Raw genomic sequence first — 14,159 nt, 5'->3', positions numbered from 1 at the left:
TCTGTAATAGTTTTGTTTCTAGTACATACATGTTAAATACCCGAGTACGCGAATAACCGCTATTTCGTAATTATTTTGGATATAGATTATCCAAATCCATATTTCAAATCTCTGCGAGACTACTATATACGGATATATACGGATATAATATATACGGATAAAAAAAGGTAGTGTACATAAAACGTTTAAATTAAAGGACGAACGTACAAAATATATATTTTATGTTAGATACATACATATGCATATATCAGGGGCGTACGCAGAAAAGATCACCAAGTTTCAGCACAATCAAATGAATGGTTTAGAAAGGCATACAGTACTAACAGAGCAAGATTTATTCATATTTTCTTCTAGGGGTTGGTTGTCATGAAAAAGCCTATTTCCTGCCTTGACTTTCAAACTTACTTCATACCAAAAGAAGATTTGAAAAAGTAACAGACATACATACTTACACATTAGCATAGATAATGAAACAGGTTTCAAATCTGTTAATTTATTATAAACAAAATCCTGACGGTTTCCTTGAATTTAACTTCAGTAAGAACGTTTCCTATCGACACGCTTGGTCCACCTCCTCTTCTTGGTACTGCTTGTAGAACTCTGCTGACGTGGTATTATCTAAAACATAAAACGATTATAGAGTCGTTTGATTTTGATTTAACAACTGACATTGAAAGTGTGAGTCGTCTTTGATTTGTAAGGACTATCACACCGATACGATGTCGTGACGTGAATTTTTACAAACTTGCAACAAGTCACGACGTCAGAACAACACAAATGTATAATATTTTTAATGTATTGTTAGCGAGTAGCCCTAGCTTCCAATATGGTGTTATGTCATTGCATTATATCACATTATTATTATTATTACATATTATAATTATATACAATTATTGTTGTAATTAATTGATCTATAATTTCTACAACTTTAATTAATATTATTTTATATGGAATAACATTTAATACTGGCATGTAACACTATTTCTTATTTTAAAAATGATTGAGCTGTAATAAGGAAAACAATTGGATGGTTGTGTAGCATTGTAAAGAAATATAGAGAGATTGGAGCATCATTGTAAAACATAATTTTATTTTGCCATCCCGAACTAATGAAATTACAGTATCCATGCTTTGAATTTTACAAAACTAAAGTTTTTTGAACACTTCAAAAACAATAATTTACTTATATGTTGTCGCTACGATTTTTGAAGCGGGCAACATTTTAAAAAAAAGAAAACATTGGCGGGAAATTTAAGCTCTCTTCTGGATACGCTAGAACCGGGAACATTGTTATAACATTATCTTACATTACTGTATTGTTTTACTTTAATTCTTAACTTAACCAATAAAGAAAAACGTTATTAATTAATTGCGAGAGTGATACATACAATTTATATAAATACACCGTACAAATAACTAGCAGCAGTTAATTAACAAATAACTTTCTTTTACATATAGTACTAGCGACAGGCCCTTGCTTCGCACGGGTGCAATTCTGATACTAAATATACTACAAAATGTTTTTATATAAAACATTCACAACTTATTTGTTTCTAGACAATACCAACCGCATTGTCCTTGCATTTTAAATATCTTCGAAATATTGTATTTAAGGTACTTAATAGGATAAGGATTAATGCTTTATTGCTTAAAATCGCTTCGTAAATAAACCATTATTTCTTGTCAAAAGTAGAGAAAAATATATGGTTATTGTGGGTTTATCCCTAAGCGATAGACATCAAGGACTTTTTTGTAGACCGTTTTTTAGATGTACAATACTGTAGTACATTATATCAGCCAGCGTTTGCAATGTAAGCGCGAAAAATGTGCTTATTAACGACATAAAATTAAGAACCTCAAATTAATTATCAGTGTTTCTCTACTATATTATGAATCTATTATATATATAAACCCTTTGACGACCTCCGTGGTCGAGTAGTGTGTACACCGGTTTTCATGGGTACGCCACTCCGAGGGTTCGATTCCCGGCCGAGTCTATGCAGAAAAAGTTCATTAGTTTTCTATGTTGTCTTGGGTCTGGGTGTTTGTGGTACCGTCGTTACTTCTGATTTTCCATAACACAAGTGCTTTAGCTACTTACATTGGGATCAGAATAATGTATGTGATGATGATATTTTTTATTATTTATTTATTTCTCTTGAAACAGTATCTATTAAAAAAACCGCATCAAAATCCATTGCATAGTTTTAAAGATCTAAACACACACATACACAGTGACATACAGACAGCGCAACTTTGCTTTACACTATTTAGTGAAGAGCTTCTAAATGTCTTACTAGAAAGCAAAAGTCTATGTGTTCTCTTGTCAATGAGACGAAGAGATTCCAAGTTTATTATGCAATATCAAAATCAAAATATACTTTATTCGAGTAAGCTTTTAAAAGCATTTTTAAATTCATTATTAAGAGTGAAGCTAATACCGTTTCAGAACGTAGATTCTGAAGAGAAGAGCCGGCAAGAAACACAGTAGTTTCTCTTTTCTTACATTTCAAATATAAAGCTATGTCTGTTAAATAGAATTATTTATAATATATCCAGCCTGAAAGTCAACAAGTATTCTTACAGCTCCACCGTTTTGTATCATTTATAATATTATTTATTTATGTTTTTTAACAAACAATTTAGATTTATGAATTGGCAAATATTAACACTAAGGTTGCTCAAAATATGTGCTTAAAGAGTTCAGTCAAAACATTTCTCCAATTAAATAAACAGCTGAGAAACAAAATCAAACTGACAGAGAACTAAAATTCTGCTGCATTGGCAGAATAAACTTTACCAAACACCATTAGCATTTCCATCGCTTCGCAGCGAATTCAGCAGCTTATTTGTGGTTTCGGTCCAATTTAATTGGAGCCAATGATGGCCAATCAATAAACAGTGGCAAGAGCATCGTTATTTTAAGTCAATTATTATTTATATTTAACCACACAGTATACGTTTATCAATCCTGTTATTTCAATTTTGCAATAACGTTTTATTTTTAGATGAAGACCGTTTCCAAAGATGGCAGTTTTTCACGGTGTTAAACTATCTGAAGCCATTATGGTCTAGGTATATTTTTAATATTGTTTTCCCAGCGCACATATGGTCTAGATTTTGCAGCGTTTGCGGTTTGGTCCTCTCCACATTGTTACTGCTTTGTGTGATCCTTGAAACCTGCACGTTCATTGTGTTTGTATGAGACCTTATTTTCGTGTGGATTTTTTTTTATTGCTTAGGCAGGTGGACTCGCAAATGTCACCTGATGGTAAGTGCCACTGCCCATAAACATTCCTTACATCCCCAATTACATTGGCTCGCTCACCTTTATACTAATACTAAGTATTGCTGTTTGGTGATATAATATAATAATGTCTGATAAGACAATCAAGTAATATACTAAGTTCTACTCCTCCTTGGATTAGTTACTTCGCGCTAAGTATTTATGCGTCGTGTTTTTCTACCAGATTCCCCACAATTAGACGTACCATATCTACCACCACAAGAAGAGAGAGTCTTCCATCTCAATAATAAGCACAAGTAATAAGATTTTCAAGATTCCATGGGCAAACCGGCATATCTTTCTGTATAGTCAGTGTGGTGTTATTAGTATAAGCTAGATTAATATTACAAATGTGAATGTATATCCGTCTGTTTATCTGTCTGTCTGTTACTCTTTCACAGCCAAACCACTGAACCGAATTTAATGAAATTTAGGTATGAAGCAAGTTCGAGCTCCAAATATGAACGTAAACTTTTAGTCTAACACCTGACAACCAAATCAAATGAATAATTTTTTATGCCTAACCCCTAAGTAAAGCAGATTTCAGCTTAACAGATAACAGATCTCTGCTTTACTTAGGGGTTAGGCATAAAAAATAATAGGCATAAAACTAGACTACTATTAAATAATTAGACAAATCTTAATTTATCACGTTAATGAGCGGACATGATCGGTTACCCAGTTTACCCAGCAACCACGTCTATTGTAACAACCATTAATTGACCCACCGTTGGTCAATTGCTGTTCCACTACAGCCCCCAACATTTTTTTCACCACAAGCAAATTTCCTCACGATATTTCTCCATTAGCTTCGAAAACGAGATGAATTTTAAATAGAAATTATACCTCATAGCCCCATTAAAGACTATGGACTAGAAATTAATATAATACATTATAGGAAGAAAATATGTGAGAAATTCTAAGCAGTTACCCGAGCCGAGTTAGATACGTAAACGCATTAGAGAATTTACTCAAGATAATTGCTTTTAATGACTCGAATACCTCAAACCAAAACCAACGACATAATCCTACAAAACGACGTATCGATGACATTTAAAATGTACTAGTTTCATATGTTTATCCATATGTGGGTGGTGGGTCAGGTTAGGTTTAGCCATGATAAAATAATTCGAGAACGTATAGAGCCTCAGCCTGGTGCTGCCGTACGCACTAGCAAGGAGTGCGGGGAGGGAGATCACCTTCACCCCCTTAGGCACCTTTCTGATGATTTCTGAGTGAAATCGTTCAAAATTTCACACAGACATGTCCTGCTCGTGTCGAATTATCGACATAAATTTACAATATCAGTCAAATGCCCAAACAATATTCGGCCTCGATCAATTTTAACCTACGAATTTCCACGTAGCTTGCCTATGGACGAAATTCAGGTTCATTTGCGTCGTGAGACCAGGCTGTGCTATTAGCATAACTGTTTCAACTGAACTTCAGTTTTACATTCAGAGATCGTTGCTACTAAATAAGTTGCCAGAATAAATGGAATTGAACAAATCAAATCTGCTCATCTGACTGATGATATAATTAAATATACGGTGAAATAATATTAAACTACGATTTAAAAAATGTGGCCATCACGGGACCCCTGCAATTAAAAACAATATATATTTATATACTGTTTATAATTATTAAAATTTCTTAATTATATGAATTAAAGATAACAATTAGATAAATATGAATTTTAGTTAACAAACTAAATATATATAATATGTATATTACTCATTATTAGAATTATATTATATAGCAACGAAGAATATAATACAAGCACACACACACACTCAAGGGAGTAGAGAGCATTTGCGGAGATTTTGCACAATACAATATACTGTATTACAATTTGAAGTGCAGGTGTGCCAGTGTTATGACAAGCATTGACAACAAAATAAATAATAATATTTTCCCTTCAAACTCCACAGACGTAATATCCGTGTCTATGGTGTATATTTTATTGTTTATTATTGTGAGCTTGCCTGCCTTGAATTGCCTGTATAATTTAATTTATGCAATGCCAGTAGATAGAAAAATTACAGTTACAGAAGATTATTTTAAGCTAGTTGTCACCCGCGGCTTTGCTCGAGTTTTTGGGGTTGGGCGTCAGTTGCTAGGAATAAAAAAGTAGCCCATGTCCTTCCTTGGCGTTCAAGCTTGCTTCATACCAAAATTCATTATATTCATTACGTTTCATCATGTGAGCAACAGAAAGATAAACAGACAAAGTTACTTTCGCATATAAAATATTAGTATTGATAAAAACCGTTACAAACAAACCTGACGTCATACCAGGTATGTTAGTTAGTAACACTAGCGAATTTCGTAAACGATGAACCAGGCGACAAACAGATCCATTATCAAAACCCATTTCAGTGAAAAATGTAATACTACAATGAATCTGTTAGAACCAACACCAACCATTGATATTTTGATAAAGTCCAATTACATCCGAGAATTCGTGCTAATTGTTCTGAATTTTTGGAAATTCCTAAACATAATATTACGAAAATTGCGTAAGTTCGTTAATTAGCATTGTTTTCGAGCCCCAATTTAAGTAAAGTCAAACAATTCGTAAAATTTATCGGAAAATAAAAAAAAAATACAAAAGGAAAACTTAAGAATACATTAGAGTCCTAATGACTGATTTCGGCCACGGCGAGTGTTCTCAAGGGAACAAGGAAACCATGCAGGACATACTATAGTGCACTAGTGTCTGACGAACAAGTGCACTATTCCGTGGATGGAACGCCAGCACAAGAAAGAGTTAATACGTCGAACCAACGGGTTTTCATGCTTTCAACGGCGTTACGAGAAACGGGAAGAACACATTTAAAACCGAATCAAGACACCGAGTGTTACCATAAATAAAACCATGCGATGGCCAATCTCCGCACGGATTAACTTTAAGTGCCTATTGTAGTCTGAAATGGGTCATGCCCCAATGAGCTCTTTCAAACGCATCACGCAACCACGGCCCCAATAATCTAGGTACTAGGCCGACAATATAGTTCACAATCGAACACATTATATAAGAATCAGGCAGACTTTTTTAAGGGTTACAGAACGCAAATATTTCACTGCTGGGCTTTAGGTTCCACTCCTGTTTAGGAGCATATTTTGAGCTTATCGCACAATGCTCGACTGGACATAAGTGGCAGAATTTCATCCTATACGTGCAGTTTTCCGATAAATTAACATAGACAGACACATGAAAACTCAGTCGTACTTGCATGGATTTAATCAAACAGTCCTGTGGAATGACTTCGGCTATCTTCTACCATAGTTAATAGACAATATCATATCTTGTTAATGTTTGTTAATATATGCTAATATAATAATTTTATCTTCAATAAATGTTATCATCTTCCAAATCTAAAACGTAAATGTATGTAACGAGCTTTATCTATGTAATGAATACGTTTTGGAAACCACTCGGGAATCAAAGTCGGAGCCTTCGTATTTCACTCGGCTTTAAACTGAGATCCAACGGGAGTTTCTAGTGAAAAATGGAGCGAACGAGTGCCAAACTATCCGACGATACAAAGTTCTTATTAAAAGAGTTAAGAATATATAGACATACCATCATTTAATAAAAAAATTCTGAAAGAACGGTACGGCCGTTCCGTATTTGTTGGTGATAACGTATGGACTCATTACTACAAGACTGAATTCAAGACAAACGGGAATTACAGACAGAGTTATTACATTATTATTATTATTTTATATGAAATAAAAAAGAGAAAACAAATAAATGAATACCAAAAAAAAACCGAAAAATTTCGGTATAAAAGAAACTTAATATTTTAATAAACTATGTATAAGAGAGCAATTATAGTAAAAAAAGTGTTGAGTTGAGTTTAAATCTAACATTAATAGAACAAATGTTTTGTGGTTGGGTTCAAACTTCAAAGCTGTGCATTTTATTTTCAATATCTTATCTTCTAAAATGACACATATTTAAAACTACATCACCAATCACATCACAAATTCCACAACAGTTAAATAAACTTGTCAATAGATACCAAAAAAATATATATATTTTCTAAATAATGGCAGTTCTGTTATTTCATAGCTCTATTCACATCGCGGTTAAGAGCTCCCTATCGTCCCGTTATCACCCTCACTTTCAATGTTTAAGCCCTATTTCACGTGCATCCTACCAGTACATACGACGGAACTAACCGGCATAGAAGATAAATAGCTTCATTCTAAAAGCGTCTTTATAGCTTACGAATTACGATCAAAATTTCTTGGGCTAAATAGGTTAAAAGATACCATAACACGTAGAGCTGGCGTAAGGAAGGTTAGGATTCTTTATATTATAATATACATATTACCGTAAGCGTACTCCTGCGAGTTAAAAGAAGCTTCGTGTTTATTGTAATTTGTTGAAAACAAGTAACTCTTACGAAAATCGTCTTAATACATATGTATGAATGTAATGGATATATTTTATGTTATATTTGACTTTCATTTATAAGTTTTTGGGGTGATATATATATATATATATATATATATATATATATATATATATATATATATATATATATATATATATATATATATATATTTATGCCATTAAGTAGGCGGACTGGCAAACTGGCAAACCGGCAAAGTGGTCACCTAGACATTGGCGTTGTAAGATATATTATAGTCAATTCGTACTACGCCAATGCGCCTACCTTGTGGACTAAGTAGTTATGTCTCTTGAGCCTGTAGTTACACTGACTCATTCACCCTTTAAGCCGGAACACAACAATACAAAGTATTGCTGTTTAGCGGTAGAATATATGCTGATGATGAGATAAGTATAAAATATACCCTATTCCAACCACAAGAAGACTAAAGTCAAATGACGAAGACGAAAATGTTATCGGAACTTTGGAGGAAAATTAAAGCGGATATAAGTGGTTAAGGGTAATAGTATTATATTATATAATAAAGATACATTAATCAAGAATTCTTAGTAGTGTACAAAAATAGTGATCGAAAAAAGCAAGAATTTCTCCGTTTATGTTTGTTCTTCAACCTAAAAGTTGTGTATATTATACCGGTACCCCTCATTGTACCCGTGTGATACCAGGATGGGTAGCTAATTTTGAAATAAAACGAACAGATGCTAAATTAACTATACAGAAATTATTAACCGTTTCTCTGAAAACTTCCTGGAAGTCATTTAAATTAAAGACCTTTTCTTTGGAATGGGTAGACAGACGGGCAACTAGGCTACCTAAAGGCTAGTCAGCACCGACTACACCTTGGCGATGTAAGAAATATTAACCAATCCTGACATCGCCAATGCGTCACCAACCTTGGAAACTTAAATCTTAGATCCCTTGTTACACTGGCTTACACAAACTTCAATTTGAAACGATACTAAGTATTTCTGTGTTACGGTAGTATAAGTATTGAGTGGGCGGTACCCACTCAGACTTGCACAAAGTCCTACCACTCAGAATCAAATAATTCTTTATTCAAGTAGGATCATAAAAGCACTTTTATATCGTCGTGTTACAGTGTTGAATTAAATGCAAAACTAAATCGGTTCTACCGATAAGAACTGGCGAGAAAATCAGTCAATACTAAAACGTGATATATCACTGATATTTTTATCTATTTCTAAAAGCAACTTTATTAACACATACTATAAGTCCATACAAACTTTTAGCGACTGTCGTAATGACATCAACCCTAAAACCAATTAGGTAGATTACATAGGTGAAAGTATCATTAAAAACAATCGTTTTGCGGTCAGCTGTTGAACAAGTTTAGGAGAGAAAGGACACGTAAATAAATTCATGCAAAATAATCGAGTAAGTTTTTTTAAAAATCGTTTTAAATCCTTTACTCGCTACGGAATATGAACATTTGCAAAATACTCTTATCTCCTAATTCTTGATACTAATGCAATATTCCTCTGGCTGTTACGCTTTCAAGGGCGAACTAATAAATCAATTTGATGAAATTCGATATGAAGCAACAGATGAACCCCAATGAAGAGCATAGGCTACTTTTTTATACTTTACGACTAACCCTTAAAACGCGAACGAAGCCTCGAGCGATAGCTAGTATAGCTATAATGCAGTATAATTGAAAGCTAATTAGTTATTTAAATATGGAATACCAGGAGCATACTTACACTAGTATTCTTCCTAACAACGATGGCGACCCCACCGCCGCGACCAGGCTTCGAACCCGCTGGCCTGGGGACTTGTCCAACGAGGCAGCGATCTTGCGAGCGGAACAATCGAGATGGCTCACTGTCATCCTCGTCTGATGCTATATAAATATTTTATCATCAACTTCGTGTTAGGGATTTGCGTAAGCCATTCTTGGTAGGTATCACCCACTCATAACCCATTCTAAGTTGACGGGTGAGTGACCCAGTGTAATTACAAGGACAAGGGACATACTATTACAAAACCACCATTACATACATAATTTGCAAAACAGACAATTAAAATTTTCATAAACATATTATGGCCCACCTTTTACAAAAATTATGAACGACAAAAGTTATAGAGAAAATCATAATTAAATAAATTTACATCAACTGAATCATTTTTTTATTTTTAAATATAAAATAACCGAGTAACACAGAAAATATTATTAAACTTTAAAAATGGCGGCGATTGCTACGGCGGCATCTTGTCGCCATTTTGAATATAGACTAATAGGTATTAAAGCTTATGACAACAAAATGTGCCGTGTATACTTAACCTATTAGGATGATTTATATTAAATCCAAGTTAAACTCGATACTTATTTGTCTGGATAATTATATTAAAATATAGGGATATGTTATAATAAAATTCGACAGATATTTATAACTTTGCCAGTTAATAAATTTAAATATTTTTGCTTAGAAATCTTTAATCAATAACGCATTACTCAACACAAGATTATTAAATCAATGAATGATCCAGACAAGATATACCAATTTATTTGTATTTTAATAACATATCTACATGCTCAGATTATTAAACAGAAGGTAGATAATTCAAAATTGCTAGGAATATAACAATCATTATATTGTCATGTCTAAATCTCATTGTCTTTGATTGTCAATAATATTTGACAGTACTCCAGAAGGCCGCATTATAGTAGGGGCAATGACGGAGGGCTCTGTAGTAATAATGAATAAATAGTGTAATTAGTTATTGATACAAGGGCTTCAACACTTTAACGTATTAAAAAAAACGCGACGTTCGCTCTACCGGAAATTTGCGTTCACGTTTGATATGTATTCGCTTATGTTGCTTTACTAGTGTTCCGCGCGGTCCTTCTGACTTTTGCTTTATAATATGAGCACACACGTAATTAATTGATCGCAAGTATCTCCTACATTTTCGCGTTAGAATATATGTACATTTCGTACCAGCTTTACGTTACTAGAATCCCATAAAATTACGATTCCAAAAGTTCTTGTAATAGCCTAAACAAACCTTTACAACAACCAAGTTAGTAATAACAAAATCGGTACTATTATTTCTCAACTATTAATTAATATAAAAAAACTATATTTATTATCTGTTACTATTAATATACTATCCTTTGTAATAAGGATACAAAACATTTACAACGTAATTAAACTAGGTTTAATACTATCGGCGTCCCAATTTGATGTGTTCGAAATCACTCCATCAACAAACTTACTCGTTGTGAAACATTTTACCGCACTCACATATAAGAGCTTATATTTTTGAATATATGAGTGCTATTTTAAACGTCAAGTTTATGAAAAATATGCTAACGTAAGGTAATAGATTTTTTTTAGAATTCGGTACGAGTTGCTGAATGAAATGAAGTGCTCTTTAGTGAGTAACGTTATTTATGGTTATTAACCGTGTGCTTGTTTTAAAAACAATTTTTGGGTAATTACCTAAAAGGTAACTCACTTACAAACATACGAGTACGTACCCAGTAGGTTGAAAAATACGCGAGGCAATTTTCCTATACAGTATTTTAGGAAATATACTTTATAGCTGTTTTGTTTTTATAAAACAGGAAGGCGAAATTTGTCACCTGATGAAAAGTCGTCACCACAGCTTCTAGACATTGGCTCTGAAGGAATATTAACCATTCGTTACGTCACCAATGCGCCAGCCTTGGAATCTAAGATGCCTTCAAACCGGAAAACGATAATACCAAGTATTGCTGTTAAGCGGTGGAATACCTGATGAGCGGGTGGTACTTACCCAGACGGGCTTGCATAAGGACACCAAGTAAAGGTAGGACGTATATAAATGTATATAAATATGTATGTATTAGATTAACATAACTTTGTATTTGAAATATGGTAAAGAGTAACTACTGAATTTCTTGTAAAATGAGTCAATAGTGCTCTTAAAATCCTACTTGAATAAAGTATATTTTGATTTAATTTTAACGTTTAATAGTCCACGTTTATGAACTTACATTCTCTCTCAGTGTGCTTCAGGATACCACGCAGCTTCTGCTTGAAAATCCGTTGACTCGAACGGCTCCGGCTTCGGAAATCTGGATCCGGTTCCGACTTACTGTGGACGTTGCATTTCTTCTTTTTGATATTTCCGTTTCCGAATTTTAGAATCCTACGGTTTTGATAATATACTTATTGCGTTTAATTGTAATGACAAATTAGCAAATATAATTAGCATTTGTTATTTTATATAAGGTGTAATGGGATTAGCTGTTACGTCTATTTCGCTCGTAATAAATCTCCATTCTCCTCTTCTATACCAAACTTCAATATCCCATAGCCAAGCGACCGTGATCAAATAATAATCATATTAACAAGTACATTTTTGCATTTATAATACATACGAACTGCCCATCCCGACTTAATCGGGGTGAGATATGAAATGAAAGATTAAGAATTTATTCCCCTATCGCAGCGCCACCGACCGGGTAAAATCTAAATCATCCTTCGAAATCGATCCGTTAAGGATCAGCTCAGTTACATACATACGTACAGAAAATTAATATATAAAGATTAGTAAGATACATTAAAGTAGGTAAAGCCGGTTGAATTATCTCTTGTCGCATCGGATTGCCATCTCATCAGATTCGTCGAACGAGTGAACTCTTACACCAGCACACACACACTTCTATCATTCGAACAGTTGTGGAAACTGCAGAGATTGGCCAAGACCTTAGCACTATGAACAGGGCCTTGTAATACAGCGTGAAAAAACCGCTGAAGCGCCTCGCTGATGTTACTCAAGACTTGAAGTAAAAAGGCCCAAGATTTTTTAAAAATCTTTTAGGATATCTATCAAATGGGAGAAAGCGCGAACATTGCTTGCACCGGAGCGCTTGTTGTGCTTACGGGGCTAACTATGAAAGAAGTTCGCGTCTGTTAATCAATAATTTCATAAATACTAACGACAAACGCTTCTTCTTCTTAACATTTTCGACGGAACTAGATGTCTCCTCTGTCTCCTCGGAATCGGTGTACAGATACGGCAGCTTACCCATTTTATTGAAACGCATCAATTTGAAAAAGTTGTAAAACGATAACAACAATTTTATTCACATCATCTATAGCGATTTTTTTATAATAAAAATGTTTGCCATGTCGTTATTGTAATCATTTTTTTTATGTTTTATTTTCCATTTTAGACGAATGTTTTTGAAATGATTTTGCCATCGGACATTTTTAAACTATCTGTTTATGACATATCAAATTATAAAACACGGCCAAATTAATTAAATGAATTAATGAGGTTTTAATATAACTAAATTTATTATCTATTTAATGCTTTAAAAAAAATGAATAATGCTTTTATAAAGTAACAACGTTATCATTTTTCTGTTTTTTTTTGTCTTATACGCTAATTAGTGCCAACCATCTTCATTTATATAACTTTAATACATTATATACTTTTAAATAAATAGTAATAAAACATATATATTTTTTTAATAATGTCAATATCGCGAAACAAATTTATTGTTTCCATATCTTTATATATATTACGAATTAATGTTTTAACATTATGTTCAAAACACTAGATAGCGCTTACTTCGGCAATAGTATAGTACTGCCTCTATTCGTCCTCTTTCCGTCGCTCAAGATATGTATTCAATATATATATTTTTATTTTTTAACATAATTTTTTTTTATTTCGCATAAGTGACCATTGTCGTCAAATTTATTTGTTCGCCTTATTCAAGCAAAAGTAACTTAATAGTGCAGCCTAGTAACGGTATTTTAAAGAGACCCGCTTCAAAAGCAAACCAACTATAATTCAAAAAGCGAAGAAAATAAAACAGAATTTATGCTGGTACGTTCCAAATATCAATTCGAAATAGTATCTCTTAACACGTTTGAACTAATTTTATAACCATAACTCTGAAATTAATTTCTTTTGTTCCATATAAAATTCGTAAACCCTAATTAATTTAAATGAAATCACGTAGCATTCAAACCGACGGATGAATAAAAACTTCTTGAATCAGTCTTATAATGAATGCAGTATAATCAAGGGTATTAGCGTTTCCCTCCAAATACAAATTCGAATTTCGAATGCGAAGACTGAATTCAAATGAGCCTTAAATGCCCGCAATCCATTTTGCCGGTGCGTTAATACATTTTGTTGGAATTGAATTTTTTTTTTTCGTCTGTGAGACGTGTGATACAAATTTTAATTCATAAAGTATGTTGTTATTAATAAATTTGTATGTAATGCTGATAAGCCTCTTTTGTATAATTCTATAATATAACAAATATACTTTGATTATAGAAAAAAATACTAGTAATTTAAATTTTCTATCGATGCTTGGTACGAATCAAAATGTATTCAAATCGTTCGTTAAACATATTTTGAAAACTTTATAATTTATTGAGACATCGGTCATATTAATTTTATTTAAAAGATCGTATCTG

The 14,159-nt window shown here is 33.1% G+C and overlaps 1 protein-coding gene across 1 annotated transcript; it reads right to left on the bottom strand.

Moving 5' to 3' along the window:
- Positions 1-473: 473 nt before the first annotated feature.
- On the bottom strand, positions 474-12,847 carry LOC135194148 (uncharacterized). Its single transcript, XM_064219019.1, has 4 exons — positions 12,660-12,847; positions 11,711-11,865; positions 9,432-9,571; positions 474-618 (listed from the first exon to the last, which is right to left on the bottom strand). The coding sequence occupies exons 1-4, from the start codon at positions 12,764-12,766 to the stop codon at positions 535-537; spliced, it is 486 nt and encodes a 161-aa protein (XP_064075089.1). The 5' UTR covers positions 12,767-12,847; the 3' UTR covers positions 474-534.
- Between the last annotated feature and the right edge of the window lie 1,312 nt (positions 12,848-14,159).

This window comes from Vanessa tameamea, chromosome 25, assembly GCF_037043105.1.
Source record: "Vanessa tameamea isolate UH-Manoa-2023 chromosome 25, ilVanTame1 primary haplotype, whole genome shotgun sequence".
NCBI classification, from domain to species: domain Eukaryota; kingdom Metazoa; phylum Arthropoda; class Insecta; order Lepidoptera; family Nymphalidae; genus Vanessa; species Vanessa tameamea.
Note: the sequence above shows the minus strand (reverse complement) of the source record. Positions and strands in the feature narration are given on the sequence as shown.